At 41.6% G+C, this 13,384-nt stretch overlaps 1 protein-coding gene across 3 annotated transcripts in view; it reads right to left on the bottom strand.

The window, feature by feature from the left end:
- The window catches only part of ANKRD28 (ankyrin repeat domain 28), a 116,511-nt gene that overhangs the window by 71,970 nt on the left and 31,157 nt on the right, over positions 1-13,384 (bottom strand). For 2 of the 3 annotated variants that reach the window (XM_027451002.3, XM_072033511.1), the window contains exon 2: positions 3,358-3,441. In XM_027451002.3, the coding sequence (XP_027306803.1) occupies positions 3,358-3,441 (84 nt within the window). Of the gene's footprint in view, positions 1-3,357; positions 3,442-4,546; positions 5,994-13,384 lie in introns of those variants that run through there. The other variant, XM_027451001.3, reaches the window with a different exon arrangement.

Raw genomic sequence — 13,384 nt, 5'->3', positions numbered from 1 at the left:
AACAGTAATAAGTATAGATATATGTGTGTGTGTGTGCTCTTTCTCTCTCTCACAATATGGATAACAGAAACTCTATCAGGCTCGACATATGTGATGTGAGTGACTTAAGCCTGATTCATGAAACAAGCAGCCACAGCTTCTCCAGTGCTCTTGGGGAAGGGGAGGGAAAAGCAATCCCTTTTCCTCCATTTTTCCCATAATTGGAGCCTCAGAGATTGCACCTTCCAAAAATACCATTGATCAAACTTCCCACAGATCAGTTTTGTCTAAAAAAAGTTGTACACACCAAGAAGGGAAGCCTTTTTGAACCACAGTTTAAGCAGGTAAAGAACATGCTCAATTTGTTCTTTCTTCCCAAAACATTACAGCTGCAGGGTTGAATACAATGCATACTTTCTAAATCTAGACTCAGACTGCCTCAAGAGAGCTGGTAACTGTGACACGAACAGAGAACAACCTTCTTCCTGAAAAAGCTGTCTTTTCTTCCTGCAAAAGGTTGCTATCAGTACATCATCTTAGCATTGGCACACAGGAACTCGTGCTATGAAAGGCCACCCGTCTCAGATTCTTCCTAAATATAACCCTATGGGACAAGGCATCAGCTGCGTTAGGAATAATGCTCTAATACAGCCCAACCTGAACCTGGTCTGTAGGCAACACCATAGGAGCAAACCACAGCCTAGCTTTAGGAAGCCAAACACACAGACCCACCTAACAGAGCATTAAGCCAATTGTCATTAATGTTAAAGATGATATATGGCAAAAGTGAAAAAGGTAAATGAAGCTGGATGATAACAGAAAGGAAAAAAATATATATTTTATCAAGGCACCAACACCTTTCCTAGATGAATGTCCCTGCCACAACAGAGCCCTCGAGCAGCTCTATCTTCAGCTCGCTTCTGGGCACAATTTATTTGCTGAACTCGGTCTCCAGTTACATAACCCAAGCCACCGCTGCGTGGAAGGGAGGAAGGAATCCTAGCTATTAGCAGACAAACTGCAAAATAATTAGCTGGTATTGGGAGGGGAAAAGACTGCAGAGGCATTGGAGGGAACGGCTCTGGAATTCAAACAACTGTACCGAAGCACTTGGATAGCTAAGTGGAAAAAAATCCAACACATACCCGGGTTCTAAGAGAGTCCACAACAGTCTATCACGATCCTTCTCTTTATTAGGAAGCATACATAGCCACTTGGTTTTCTTCACTTTTTCCCCTTCCTTCTGTCCACACCAATTCGTAACACACAACTCGGGAAAAGTTTGGATCTAGACCACGCAGGAATACATTATCTCCAGTCAAGTACGTACACCAAATGCAAAACCCAAGAAAAACACCACACATGCAAATGCACAAAGTTCACTGGGCAGTTTACTTCATTTCTACCGAATGACTGGGAGGCTTTTTATGCTCGGTCAGTCCTGACAAAGAGTGTTTTAAGGGATGTATGTGAATTTTGCAGTAAATACTGCAGTAGAACAAGGACTACTACCATGTTAGAAAGGAGTGGTCATGTGTGATAAGCATCTGCCTATGTTGAGGAAGGGGGCTGTGGAAAAAAATAGCATATTTGTTCTGGGGATACTTTCTAAATGTTCCTTGCGTGGCACTAGTCTAAGATGTGTACATGGTCTATACAGGGTCTATAAGTATCCACTTGGTCTATAAGGGGTCTATACACATGGTCTATATCGGTCTATAAGCAAGGAGTTAGCAAGAATTAGCACGCATACACATGTAAAAACCAAACAAACAGATTATTGAATATTCTATTTACACTATTTTTCCTCACTATAGCTACCTGGCAGTCTAAAGTAACCCTTATGATGAAGCATGAACAAATTACTTGCTTTGCTATTTAAGCACATCTACTTATTTCACATTTATGGACAGACAATGCCTGTTTGACAAATGTTGAGACAGAACAAAAACTAAACAAAACCACTAGTGTGTGTATACTGAAATCTAGCAAAGGCTTCTGTAATAAATAATTAAAAAAGCAGAAAGATACAGCCCTTGCTTTGTTTACGGGCACTACATCTGTGAATGCTAAACCCGACTTGTACAAAGTAAAATATAAATGATATAATACAGACTAACGGGTTCTTAAAAATGAACATGCCAACGACATGACCAGAGTCCATATGAAGAGACAGGGAAGACATACATACAGAACAAGCGCTCTCATGACTGAACAGAAGATGATGGCATTTGATAATATGTACTCCATCACAGAATTTTGATGAAGAACACGCAAAACTAATGAAAAAGGAGAAGGGGGAAACCAGAACCTTATCAAACAAAACTTCGACTTTGACAGCAAGTTTCTTTACAGGGCCCTACTCAAGCTCCACGAGACAATGGCAGGACTCCCAAACGCTGCAGCTGGCACTGGTCAGATACAAATTCCACAGAAGGCTTTGAAATGTCAAAATACACATGCCTAACTAAATATTTGCTTTTGGTTCTACATATGTTAAGGACAAAAGTTAAACAATGATCGCGGTCTCACACTGGCCACTAAGTAGCATCTAGATGTTAGCCTTAGCTTTTCCGTATCCCTCTTGTTCTGATGCAGTTGGAGGAGAAACAACTGCCCACATTGCTGTAGTGCTACACCTTAAATGGCTAATGTCAGTCTGCCTTAATAATCAAAACAATTCCTAATAGATATAAAAAGCTTATGCAACATTATCTTGCATAATGTCAGAGATGCATATGAGGATTTTAATAGAAAGTAAATACAGTAACCGCATGCTGTTCAGATCCTTGAATTTCACCCAAGTTGGAACAAACTCAATTTATCTTCAGTACAATTTTTAAAAGTCTGCAATGCCTGCGTTCACAGCACCACAAACAGGACACATAAGCAATATTTCTTATTTTACAGGTCAATACAATCACTAGGCTTCCCTCTCTAAAATCCATTCTTAAGCCTACCTTTGGAAGCTCCAAACTATTTTATTTAATTGTCTAATATACACTAGGCTCTACTTCATGTAAAAAGAATCAAACTCTACATCACCCGTAACTAGTCTTACTTTCTAAAAAGCCCTGATTAAACTGTATATACAAACTTCAGAACTACAAACTGCAGAACTAACATTTGAAAGAAATATAGAATTAAGTCTTTAGTAAGAACATACATCTAGAAAGCTAAAAGAATACAAATTTCTCCGCTCCTCTTTAAGGATTAAGTGCATTAAGTGTACCTATAGGCCTTATTTTTGGCTATTACATAAAAGCTCTAGAATTTACAGCTCTTGAATTAGCAAAGTTTTAAAGTGATTAGTAGAGCAGAAAGCTGTATCAAAAACAAAATTAGACTGTATTCAAAGCTAATGGAGTTTGGTTTTACCTGAAAATTAACATCTTCTTTCTTAAATATTAGTGCTCGAACTTCATCAGGATCTCCATTAAATATAGCTTGAACCAATGGTGGCTGAAATGAAGAAAAACATATCTTAAGAATATAACTCCATTCCAGTTTTTAGCAATACATGTATGGTGTTCTGATACAGACCACAAACACAAGATGAGGACAAAAATCAAACATTCCAGGCAGTGAAATCAAGAAACAGGAGGCAATATTTAGAATTGAAAGAATTGCAAACTTTAAAAAGCTCAGACACGCAAACACACTCTAAGTCACTGCAATAACCAATGAAACATACATATATATAATACATATATAATAAAATAATAATAATAAAAAAGACTAGCTTATAATAGTTGAAAATAGAACCTCTCAAAATTAGGGCTGTTATTACATACCATGAATTCTACACAATATAAGTAAACAACCCCCCTTTTTGCAATAGCGAGTGACTAAACTTACTAGAAATTTTTCACCTGTTTAGAAGGAGTGAGAAAGCAAAGTGCATCAGATAAGTATGGCAACAAATTCACACTCACACGCATCTATTACTAAATATAGCAGGATTTCTTAGTAAGTAAGGAAAGCTGCTGAGATATGCCAGCAAGATTTTAGTCAGTCACTTAACAAAATAATTTAAAGAAATAAAAGCCCAGTCCCCACAGCACTGACCATTTTGCATAAGTGATAGCTTGAATCTAACAATTACATTTAGATTAAGGCTTATGCTATTTTTCTGTTTTAGCTTATAGCCACTGTTGCTCAATGTACATTGTACACTGTATCACTTCTCAAAATAAACACAGCATATAATTGCAATATAATCCTTACATCAGTTTCTAAAGTGGTAGGGCATAAATGTACCACTGAGGAATGAGGAGTGGAGCGAGGGAAACACATTCACCAAGCCCTCTAAAAATCCTCTGCTGCTCTGCAAGCGTCGAGATCTGTCATTGCTGCACCATAAATAAAGTTACACGCAAAAGAGTGAGCCCCTGCAAATATTCTTTCTACAATGAAGGTTCAACTTTTTCCCTCTTTACTGTAGTCAGCGTTACTGCCTCATCTCGTTTCAACATCATGCAAGCTCGCATTAACCTTATGAAAGTTTCCCCTGGTGTTTGCAAGAGCATTATAAAGGAGAAATATGCCAAGAGACAACACGCCTTACCAGCACGTTTCCAGAGGGCGATGGACGCAAAGATATATTTTCCTGAGGCAATTTGGAAATAAACGTGGGAGCATCATCTTCCTCCTCCTCCAAAACAACAATACAGACCCGACTCATTCGATCCGTTTGGGGAAGCAAAAGCCAACAAAAAAACGCCAGCGACTGTGTTTCTGGGAGCAGGCTGCAGGTGTCACACCAGGGAGCGCATCGGGGGGGCTCTCACCTGCCTCACACGCACTCACCGACTCGCTGGCGCACGGCCGATTAAAAAAGGACATGGCAATCCCCCCCCACGCTTCATTTTTTCAGGCTGAACCCCCCCGGAGTCGTTCGGGAAGTTCTCCTCCTCAGTAAAACGCCGCGAAACATCGAAATTGCAGCGGAGGGGCTGCGGAACAGCGGCTGCCAATACCCCTCGGTGCAGGCCGCTCGCGTCTGACAGCTCTGCCCCCGTGACAGCCCCGCTGTAGCCGCACGCCTCTACCCACACAGGGCTGGCATTGTCACGGGAGCCACGACCCCGCTGTGCCGAGCACCAGCGGGGAACAATCGCCCCGGAGGAGACAGCCGCGGCTACAGCCCGTCCTGCACCGCCAGGCCAGCAGCAGCGGGCTCTCCGCTGCCCCAAAACACACGCGGGCTCTGACCCTGCTGCGCTTCTACGGCTCCATCCCTCGGCGGTGAAAAGAGCCCGTCCCAAAAGGACATCTGCTTCCCAGCAGTTGCTCAGGAGGTGGAGAGAGGGGAATAATTCTTCCCCGTGCGATGGAAATATCTGCAATGAACGGCGAGGCTGCGGTACATTTACATGCGATGAGTCAGAGCCCGGGGACAATGCAACTCCTCGGATAATGTCGCCGGTTTAAGCCAGGCTCCCCAGATGACAGGAACACGAACACAGTTTTTACTCCCTCAGCGCCACCAGCGATGAGGAGCGTTCGTCTTTCCTGTGCCAGGCAGCAGCCGTGGCTCCTCCATCAGGGCAGGCGTCAGGACGAGGAAGGAGGCTTCAGCAGAACGACCCAGCCACCGCACGCAGGAGCTCAAACTGCTGCCCGAGACTCCTGCTGCAAAAAGCAGCTCATCACTCGAGTGGTTCTTTTGCTCACCACGTGAACGCAGTTCCCGTGATAGTCTTCATTCAGATTGAACGGAGGAAAAAAATAAAAAAAGGAAAAAAAAAATCAGGCTCCGTGCATCTTCTCCGAGCCAACTTCTTTATTCAAACAGCTGTCACTGTGCCAACCTGATTTTCCTCTTCGGTTAAAGGTTCTGCTTATCAGTTGCTTGTTTTTTTTTTTTTTATTTTCCCCTGACAGGCTGAATTATACGATCAGCTTATACAAGCCTGCCCGTCCGAGCGGAGCACGACGCGCAGACACGGCGGCGGCGCTCCAACTGAGCACCGACTGCAGGCTCGCAGGCTGAAATGCCTCGTAATGCTCACATGTCACACTCACACAGCCGAGCTGCTGCTCACAGTGCAACTTCCTCTGGCACACAAAAAAAAAAAAAAAAAAAAAAAAGGAAAAAGGCGCCCTTTTTGGGGGCAGTCTTTGCAGTTACGCTTGTGCCAGCTCTGTGACTAACTGAGCCGAAAACGTAAAATTTCTGTAACTGAAGCAAGAGTGCCTGTTTAATGTTTTCCACTAAAAGCCGCAAAGAAATCTGGTGTTAGTGCCCTGCTGACTAACAAGGATTTCGGCAGTAAACAATTCCAGCTTTTAACTGCTTTCATATGGCACCGGACAGAGCAGCACCACAGCCCTTGCTTAACTCCTTGAAGACGAGGAGCTCCCCCCAAAAATCCCTCTGAAGATGAAATGAAAATAAAACCTCTCTTAACGCAATCAGGTGACTGCTAAAAGCCAGCCCTTAATGACCAAACCCACGGCTTTCTGCAATGAGCACAGACAAACATGCCCTGTCCCTGAAAAATATAGCTCAGGTATAATCAGGATATAATGAAGCCCTGCAAGTTGCTAAATAAATATTTCAGCTTGAATCTCCTGAAGCAGTGCTGGTTTGTGGGTGTATTATGTAAATGGCTGCTGCCAGAGTTGCTGGATAAGCTTCGGTGCTGGAGAACAGAGGAGGGCTTTGGTTGGTGCCGCGCTAGGTGGAGGCACTGCCAGCATCTTTCCAGGGCTGCTCCAATCTCCATTTGTCAGCAGAGAGAACAAGTTGAACTTCACAGCTCCTCAAGCAGCCATTCCTTCTCATATCTTCCATATTAATCCAGGCAGAGAGAATGGCAGGTTGAAATGGTGCATTAAGTGGGTTGGGTATGAAGAGACACGGTGAATTCCCATCTTTGGGGAAGGAAGAGCTCATGTCACCACTCCTTTAAAATAATGCCTACAACAGCTTCGCTGCAACAGAATAAATTGCTTAGGACCCACCTGCTGACAGCTTCACACAGATGAAGGTTTTTATAGGTGCACAGGAGTTACCTGGTCTAGGGCTCCTTGAGCTCAGGACGGTTGGCGTGGCAGAATATAGCTCACGTTTCTGATTCACTATGAAATTTCAGCTAAGATTCAAGTTTTCCAAATGTTCTCATTTACAGCATATGAATAACACTCAACTTTATAAATGTATTCTGTTCATTACACGGGGTCTGGTTATTTTGCAATTTCATACTTCTGGTTTTAATCACAAAAAGCAATGGTTGGTACACTGCACTGCTTTGTTGTAGCATTTCAAAAAAATTATTAAGAATAAATAGCACAGAGTCATATGAATACATATGAACATTCATGTTCTCCTTGGCCACAGCAAAAATCATTTAAATAAAAACTAGAATATCCTCAAGGCTCATCTATTGCAACACCCCGCCGTCTGCTAAGGAACACGGAGGAGAATAGCCTAGAGGATATTTTGCCTTTTGTGAAAAATGCCCTAGGGAGCAGACACTGCAGTTTACTTGCGTAAGTAAAAATTCCTTTGGGAAAAAAAAATAAAAATCATACTTTAAGTCTACAAGCAAAGTACACTTACGAAATGCAAACTTGATTTTCATACTATATACGCAAGCATGCATTTATTAGGTAATGGTATTCCTGCTATACCTCTATGTTGAGTGAAAACGAACCCTTTCCCAGAGCTAAAAGGTTTGTGTAGCAAACAAAACCTGAGTTCCATGCTTTTCCTTTGGAATTACCACTACACAACTAGACAGGTTACTAGATAGGAGATAACACACAATTCAGTTCCATTTATCTGAAAGTGGTCTGGTTTTGACCTTGGCAATTAACACTCCAAAGTGGACTTTAAAAATATTGGTTAGAAATTCAAGAGTTAACATAAAAAGTACTGGACTTCACGCTTACTGTATTACAAAAACTCAGAAGAGTCAAGAACGTTTTCGATTACTCTGGTAATTATTCCAGAAATCTTACCTGTAATTGAAATAAAACCAACTATTTCCCCAAGCAAGTTAATGTGTTATGTCTTGCACAACACAATGCGTTTCTGAATGGTGACATTCCGACGGTCAAAGAGCTAAAAGCCAATGCATCACAGCTGGCACTAGGAAGAGAAGCAGCACAACCGGATCAATACTATATTGATCCTGATGGCATTATAAACCGTGGAAGTAAGCAGACAAAAAACCCACTCAACACTACAAATGTGTGTGTGCAATTACTTTCATACCCAAAGGACAATTCACCTCTAGAAACATTTAACGTTTGCTTACAGTGAACTAGGGCTTGGAGGATGCTTAATAAAACCAATCCTCACCGCTCCCACCCCCAGCAATTGGGAGCAATGCCTTCAGCTCAATGGAAACACCATCTCTACCCATCTCTTCCTCCAGGTTCAAAACATACCCAAGGTATCCTCTGGTTTGCAAAATACGGGTTTTTACTGTTACCTAACAGCTAGGAACAGCTATTCTAAGAGTCAAAAGTTTGAGGTCACAATTCTACTGAAAGAAACCAAAGCAAAGTTTGAGGTTTTCACTGGATTATATAGAAATTAATAATTTTCAGAGATGGAGAAGAGATAATAGTAACAGAGAATGAAGGCAGGGTGAATTCAAGAGGATTAATTTAAAACTCCTCTCCCTAAACTGACCTAGGAATCATAACAGAACCTCACAAAGGTATGAATAAAGAATAATGCATCTCTTAAAATATACTTCTCAGATAATCCTAATAAAACTTGAAATAACTAAAGTTCAGTGGGTCATCAACATCCATCTTCTCCAAAGCCCTCGAAAGTTTCTAGATTAGATTTCATATAAGAAAGCTTATTAAATGAGCAGAAGGAAAGAAGAGTTGAGTATAGACTAATCTTAAAAGAAAAAACACATTTATACTGGGACTTGGGTGATCTGACAGCGTCTGTGATATCTAATTGTTAACAACATAAAATCTGCATACTCAACTCTAAAATTTTAAGGAGTAAAATATATTAACTTTTGGCAAATTCGAAAAAGTTGTCATGGTCAAATAATTTGTCTTTAAGAAAATCAAGTTCCAAGAGGCCTTCACGGGTGGATATAAAGAAAGCACGTCGCAAAAATGCAGCCTGCAGACTAAAAAATAGATGACAGCAGCCACATCTGCACCAGGCAAAAACAAAACATGAACTTGGAAGCAGCTAAAAATAGTAACCTTTTCTATAGATCTACCCTTTTCTCTAGGAATTGATGAGCAGAGGACTGTACAGCAGCGCTGTGGATCACACTGAAAACCTCAGTGAAGAACATTCAGTCTCAATAAACCCACCTAAACAGAGATTTCTCTCTCGACTACCAGCATTTATCGAGGTTTTTTTTTTTCCCCTCTGGGGTGAGATTAATCCAACTGGTTTCACTTTGTATTTTGTATAATTAATGATCTAGGAAAGGACGGAAATTGTTCTGCCTGGTTCCAGTAAATATGAAAATTTTTAAACCAAATAAGGCTTTTATTTTATTTTTAAACAATCTGTATCAGCTCTGCAAGTCTAAGACATAAGCTACGGGTCTCCTCAGAAGACAAAGATCACTCGTACTACTTGTACAGCTGTCCGTGCACAAGCATGGTGCACAAACAAAAGATAAGCAGTTTTTTGAATAATTTAACTACAGTATTTACTAAAGTGTTCCCCACGTATAAGCAGAGATGAGTGTTCAGCATCACCATGAATATAAAGCTGCAATACTTCAAGCAGCCTTGTGAGTCACTCGTCTGAAACTCTGCTGTTTCCTCCCTGCTCCTGAGGGAATGAGGTGGAGTCAGGAAAGAGAATGGTCCAAGGCAACAATAAATTACCACCTTTCCTCTCAATCTTGTCCCATTTATTCCAGATCATATGCACAGCTGGGATGCAGAAAAGCAGACTAGTTTTAACCTCTAGACACCACATTTCTGCTTCCCAAGACAACTAATTTAGCTTTGCTTGCACCTCCCAGATGCTGTAGGCAGGTCTTCGTTCTCTCATGAAAGTACATAGCCTGAATCGATCTACAGAACTACTTTAATTCAGAGAAAATACATGACTACATAAAAGTTTCTAGTTAATAATATCCAGTAACTGAATAGTCATTTAAAAAAAAGAAATCTGACAAAGAAAAAAAATCTGGCATTCATTCTAAGTTCTCTCTTTTGGAACAGGATTTGTGAAAAACTACTCATGTAAAATGCATGTTTGTGCTTGAGATTTAAACTTAGTTTGTAGTATGTTTAAGAAATGCAAACTTTGTAAAATACTTCCTAAATATCTGATCAGAGAGCAATAAAGTATCTTAAGTGTTAAAAAAGTATTTACTGATTTTCTGTTTAAGAAGTCTTATCTATTTTATACATCTGAACAATATGCTCGTAGAGAAACTCTCAGCTGATCTATAGCACCCTACAGCCACTACAGTGATTGTAAAATTAAAATTTGTATTACTGATACCCAAAATATGGAGTCTAGCAAGCTGCCTCAATCAGAAAAACAATGAGAATTGAGCACAGACATTCCTAAAACAGATGGGAAAAAAAAAAGGAAAAAAAGAAAACAGAGAAGCAAGGCAAATACAAGAGTCGTATGTCTTTAAAGACATCTGAAGAAACAGCATCTTCCCTCCTGATTTCTAGCTAGGATGCCACCCAAGATACTTCACTTTTTATTAAGGCCAGATTTTACTTCACTGGCAGGGCTATTTCTCTGTGCTCTTTAGAGCACAGCATACAACCCTGTAACCAAAACCAGCCCACTGTTCCTACATTAACCAGCAGTTCCCAAAATAAAAGGCCTCCACAGCCTGACTTCAGGCTCTCGAGGTACCTCACACAAACCTGTGGCTCCTACTGACCCAGGGGCTGGATCTGCCTTCAGAGCAGCAGCTCTGTGAGGGCAGCTCCAACACTCCGCAGCTGTCTGAAATAACCACCAGAGAAGTCTGACAGTGGAAACGGCTTCATATAAAATTAATTAGGAGTCAAAACAACTGCTGTTTCAGGGAAGGTGGTCTGCAAAAAGATGCGCCTGGGTGTGTATGTGTTGCTGCGGACAGTTAGGCCTGTACCCATGAAGAAAGGCAAAGCTGTACTTTAGGCAGTGTGCTGCTGTGGGTTTGGGGAGGGGAGAGAGTGGTTTTAAAGCCCCTTTTCTTTTGGGGAGAAGGTAAGTGACAGCAGATGGCTTCTGACGGAAAGCGGAGAAGGCTCTCTCAAAAACATCAGCTCAGTCAAAGGGAGAAGTAGGCCAAACACCTCAGTGTTTGTTAAACCCACACAAAACCAGAATTATTAGACATGGAAGCTCTTTTGGCAAGTATGACTGCCTTTCTAAAATGTTTTCGTAGCATGAAAAGCAAGGTCCCCAGACCAGTCACAGGTATTTTCACCTGTCAGCAGAGCAGGGAAGTCACTGGACAGTAGGAGTACTTCTGGCCCCTTCAGTTCCTTCCAATTCAGACCACGTCCACAGCCTGTTTTGCGTTCTGGCGCTGGAAACGGCATCAATTATATTTTACAATAATAACCACAGTACACTGCCAGGAATAATTACTGAAGGCAGCAACTTCAGCTGCACACACCAGCTCCAACAGCAGAGCACAAGGAAACAAAACAGAAATCAAAGGCTGGGCCTCAGCAGCCCCTGTTTGCTCTCCCACACATCGCCCATTCCCTCCCGGCAGATCCCCGCCGGTTGCTGGGAGGTGACCCCGGGCAGGAACGCAACCAAAAACCCCAACCAGAGGCTTCACAACACAGCAACCCGCTGTCACAGCTGGCACCGACAGCCCGATGCTGCGGGAAGGGACGCTATTGAATCCTCCCTAGGAGAAGAAATGGATAAAGGGAGTTTGTCCAGAGCAAATGAACGACCGCAGAATCCCGAAGCTTAAGGTTTGTATCACCGACCAGGCTGCCGTGAGAGCATTCGTGTCAACGTGCACACGCACTTATAAATAAACTAAAACATGATCCTACTAAATCATATTAGGGCAGCTGGTAAAACAACTAAGAGAATTCCCTTTGGGCGCATGCACAAGAATTAGTACATCCTCTTTGATCTGCTTCTCTCCTCATCTACAGTCACGCTCTGAAGAGGAGCATAAGAAGAGCTGATTTGATGTATTTCCCCTTTGAAAATTTGTTCCTGCAATACTACTGAAGCAGAAAAAAAAAAAAAAAAGAGAGAATCAAGCTCAATTTATTACAAAAACCCAAATGATGTCACAAGAGGTCAACATAACATTGCCTTATTTTTACCATACAATAGGTCTGCTTTCCTTTCTCCTGAGGCTTGCAAACACGGCACACAGCCTGGGCTTCAAGGACAGGTGCAATGTACAAGATCACCACAGGCCTCTCCAAGGCTGAATCCTTGAATATCAGTAGATGTCCACAGGGTTTTCTCTAAGAAGTGTGGCACAGCATGCTTTTTTTTTTTTTTTTTTACCTTGCATATTTCCCTCCCACATAAGATGACGAACACAACAGATTTGGTCTGTAAGGCCAGCCAGCTTTCCTACTGAGTCTCATTTAGCTGTATGTGCTAGAAAAGAGTAACCTTTATCCTCACCTTGCTTTTTATTTAACCTTGTTTCTTTCAAAGGCTGGAAGCACTCTTAAAGTAAAGGTAGCAGCATGGGAGCCACCCCAGTTCAGCACTGGACAGTGCTGGTGTTGAGATCCAAAGCTGTAATACCCACACTATAACCAAGAAACCTGGAATAAACTTTATGATAATGTTTATAATAAAATAAACCCCTGCTGCACAGCAATCCAGCTGTGTTTCTGAAGAAGCAGATATTAGACAGGTGGATTTCTAGAAATGAGCTCCTCTGCTGCCTGTGACTGGTGGCCAGTTAAAGCAGAGGCTGTGACGGAATCAAAGAAGTGATATCTAAAAAATTTCACTGCAGCGTGTGTGAGAGCTTGGCACAATAAACTCAAATCAAACTTTTTCTTTTCAATACTGAACTTTATTTTAATTTAATGCAGATTTGCTAATCCCTTCCTTTTCCCTTTGCTTCTCCCTGTAAAATTAATTGGCCAACTAAGTTTTCTCATCACCGTTTCAGTTCATACCCTAGAGTATCTATTGCTTCTGAGCTGTCTTCCAATTCACACAGAGAGAACAGGAAGACCTAAATCTGGCTGTGAGCATATGAAATTATGGAAGAGATTTGGGTTCATTTTTTTTCATTTCTGCAGGCCAGAATAGTAGCAGGTAGCTATACAAAAATATAACAGGTAACAAATCCTGATGTTCTGGGATAACATCCAGAGGTCTGAGAAAGTGATTCTCATCCCTGAATTTTTATCTCACGCCACTTACAGAATTCAGGCAAGAAAGTCAAATCCATCATGCCAGTCAGCAGAGGGCTTTCACAGTTTTATGTCACCA

This window comes from Anas platyrhynchos, chromosome 2 (genome assembly GCF_047663525.1).
Source record: "Anas platyrhynchos isolate ZD024472 breed Pekin duck chromosome 2, IASCAAS_PekinDuck_T2T, whole genome shotgun sequence".
NCBI classification, from domain to species: domain Eukaryota; kingdom Metazoa; phylum Chordata; class Aves; order Anseriformes; family Anatidae; genus Anas; species Anas platyrhynchos.
This window is presented reverse-complemented; position numbering and strand designations above follow the sequence as displayed.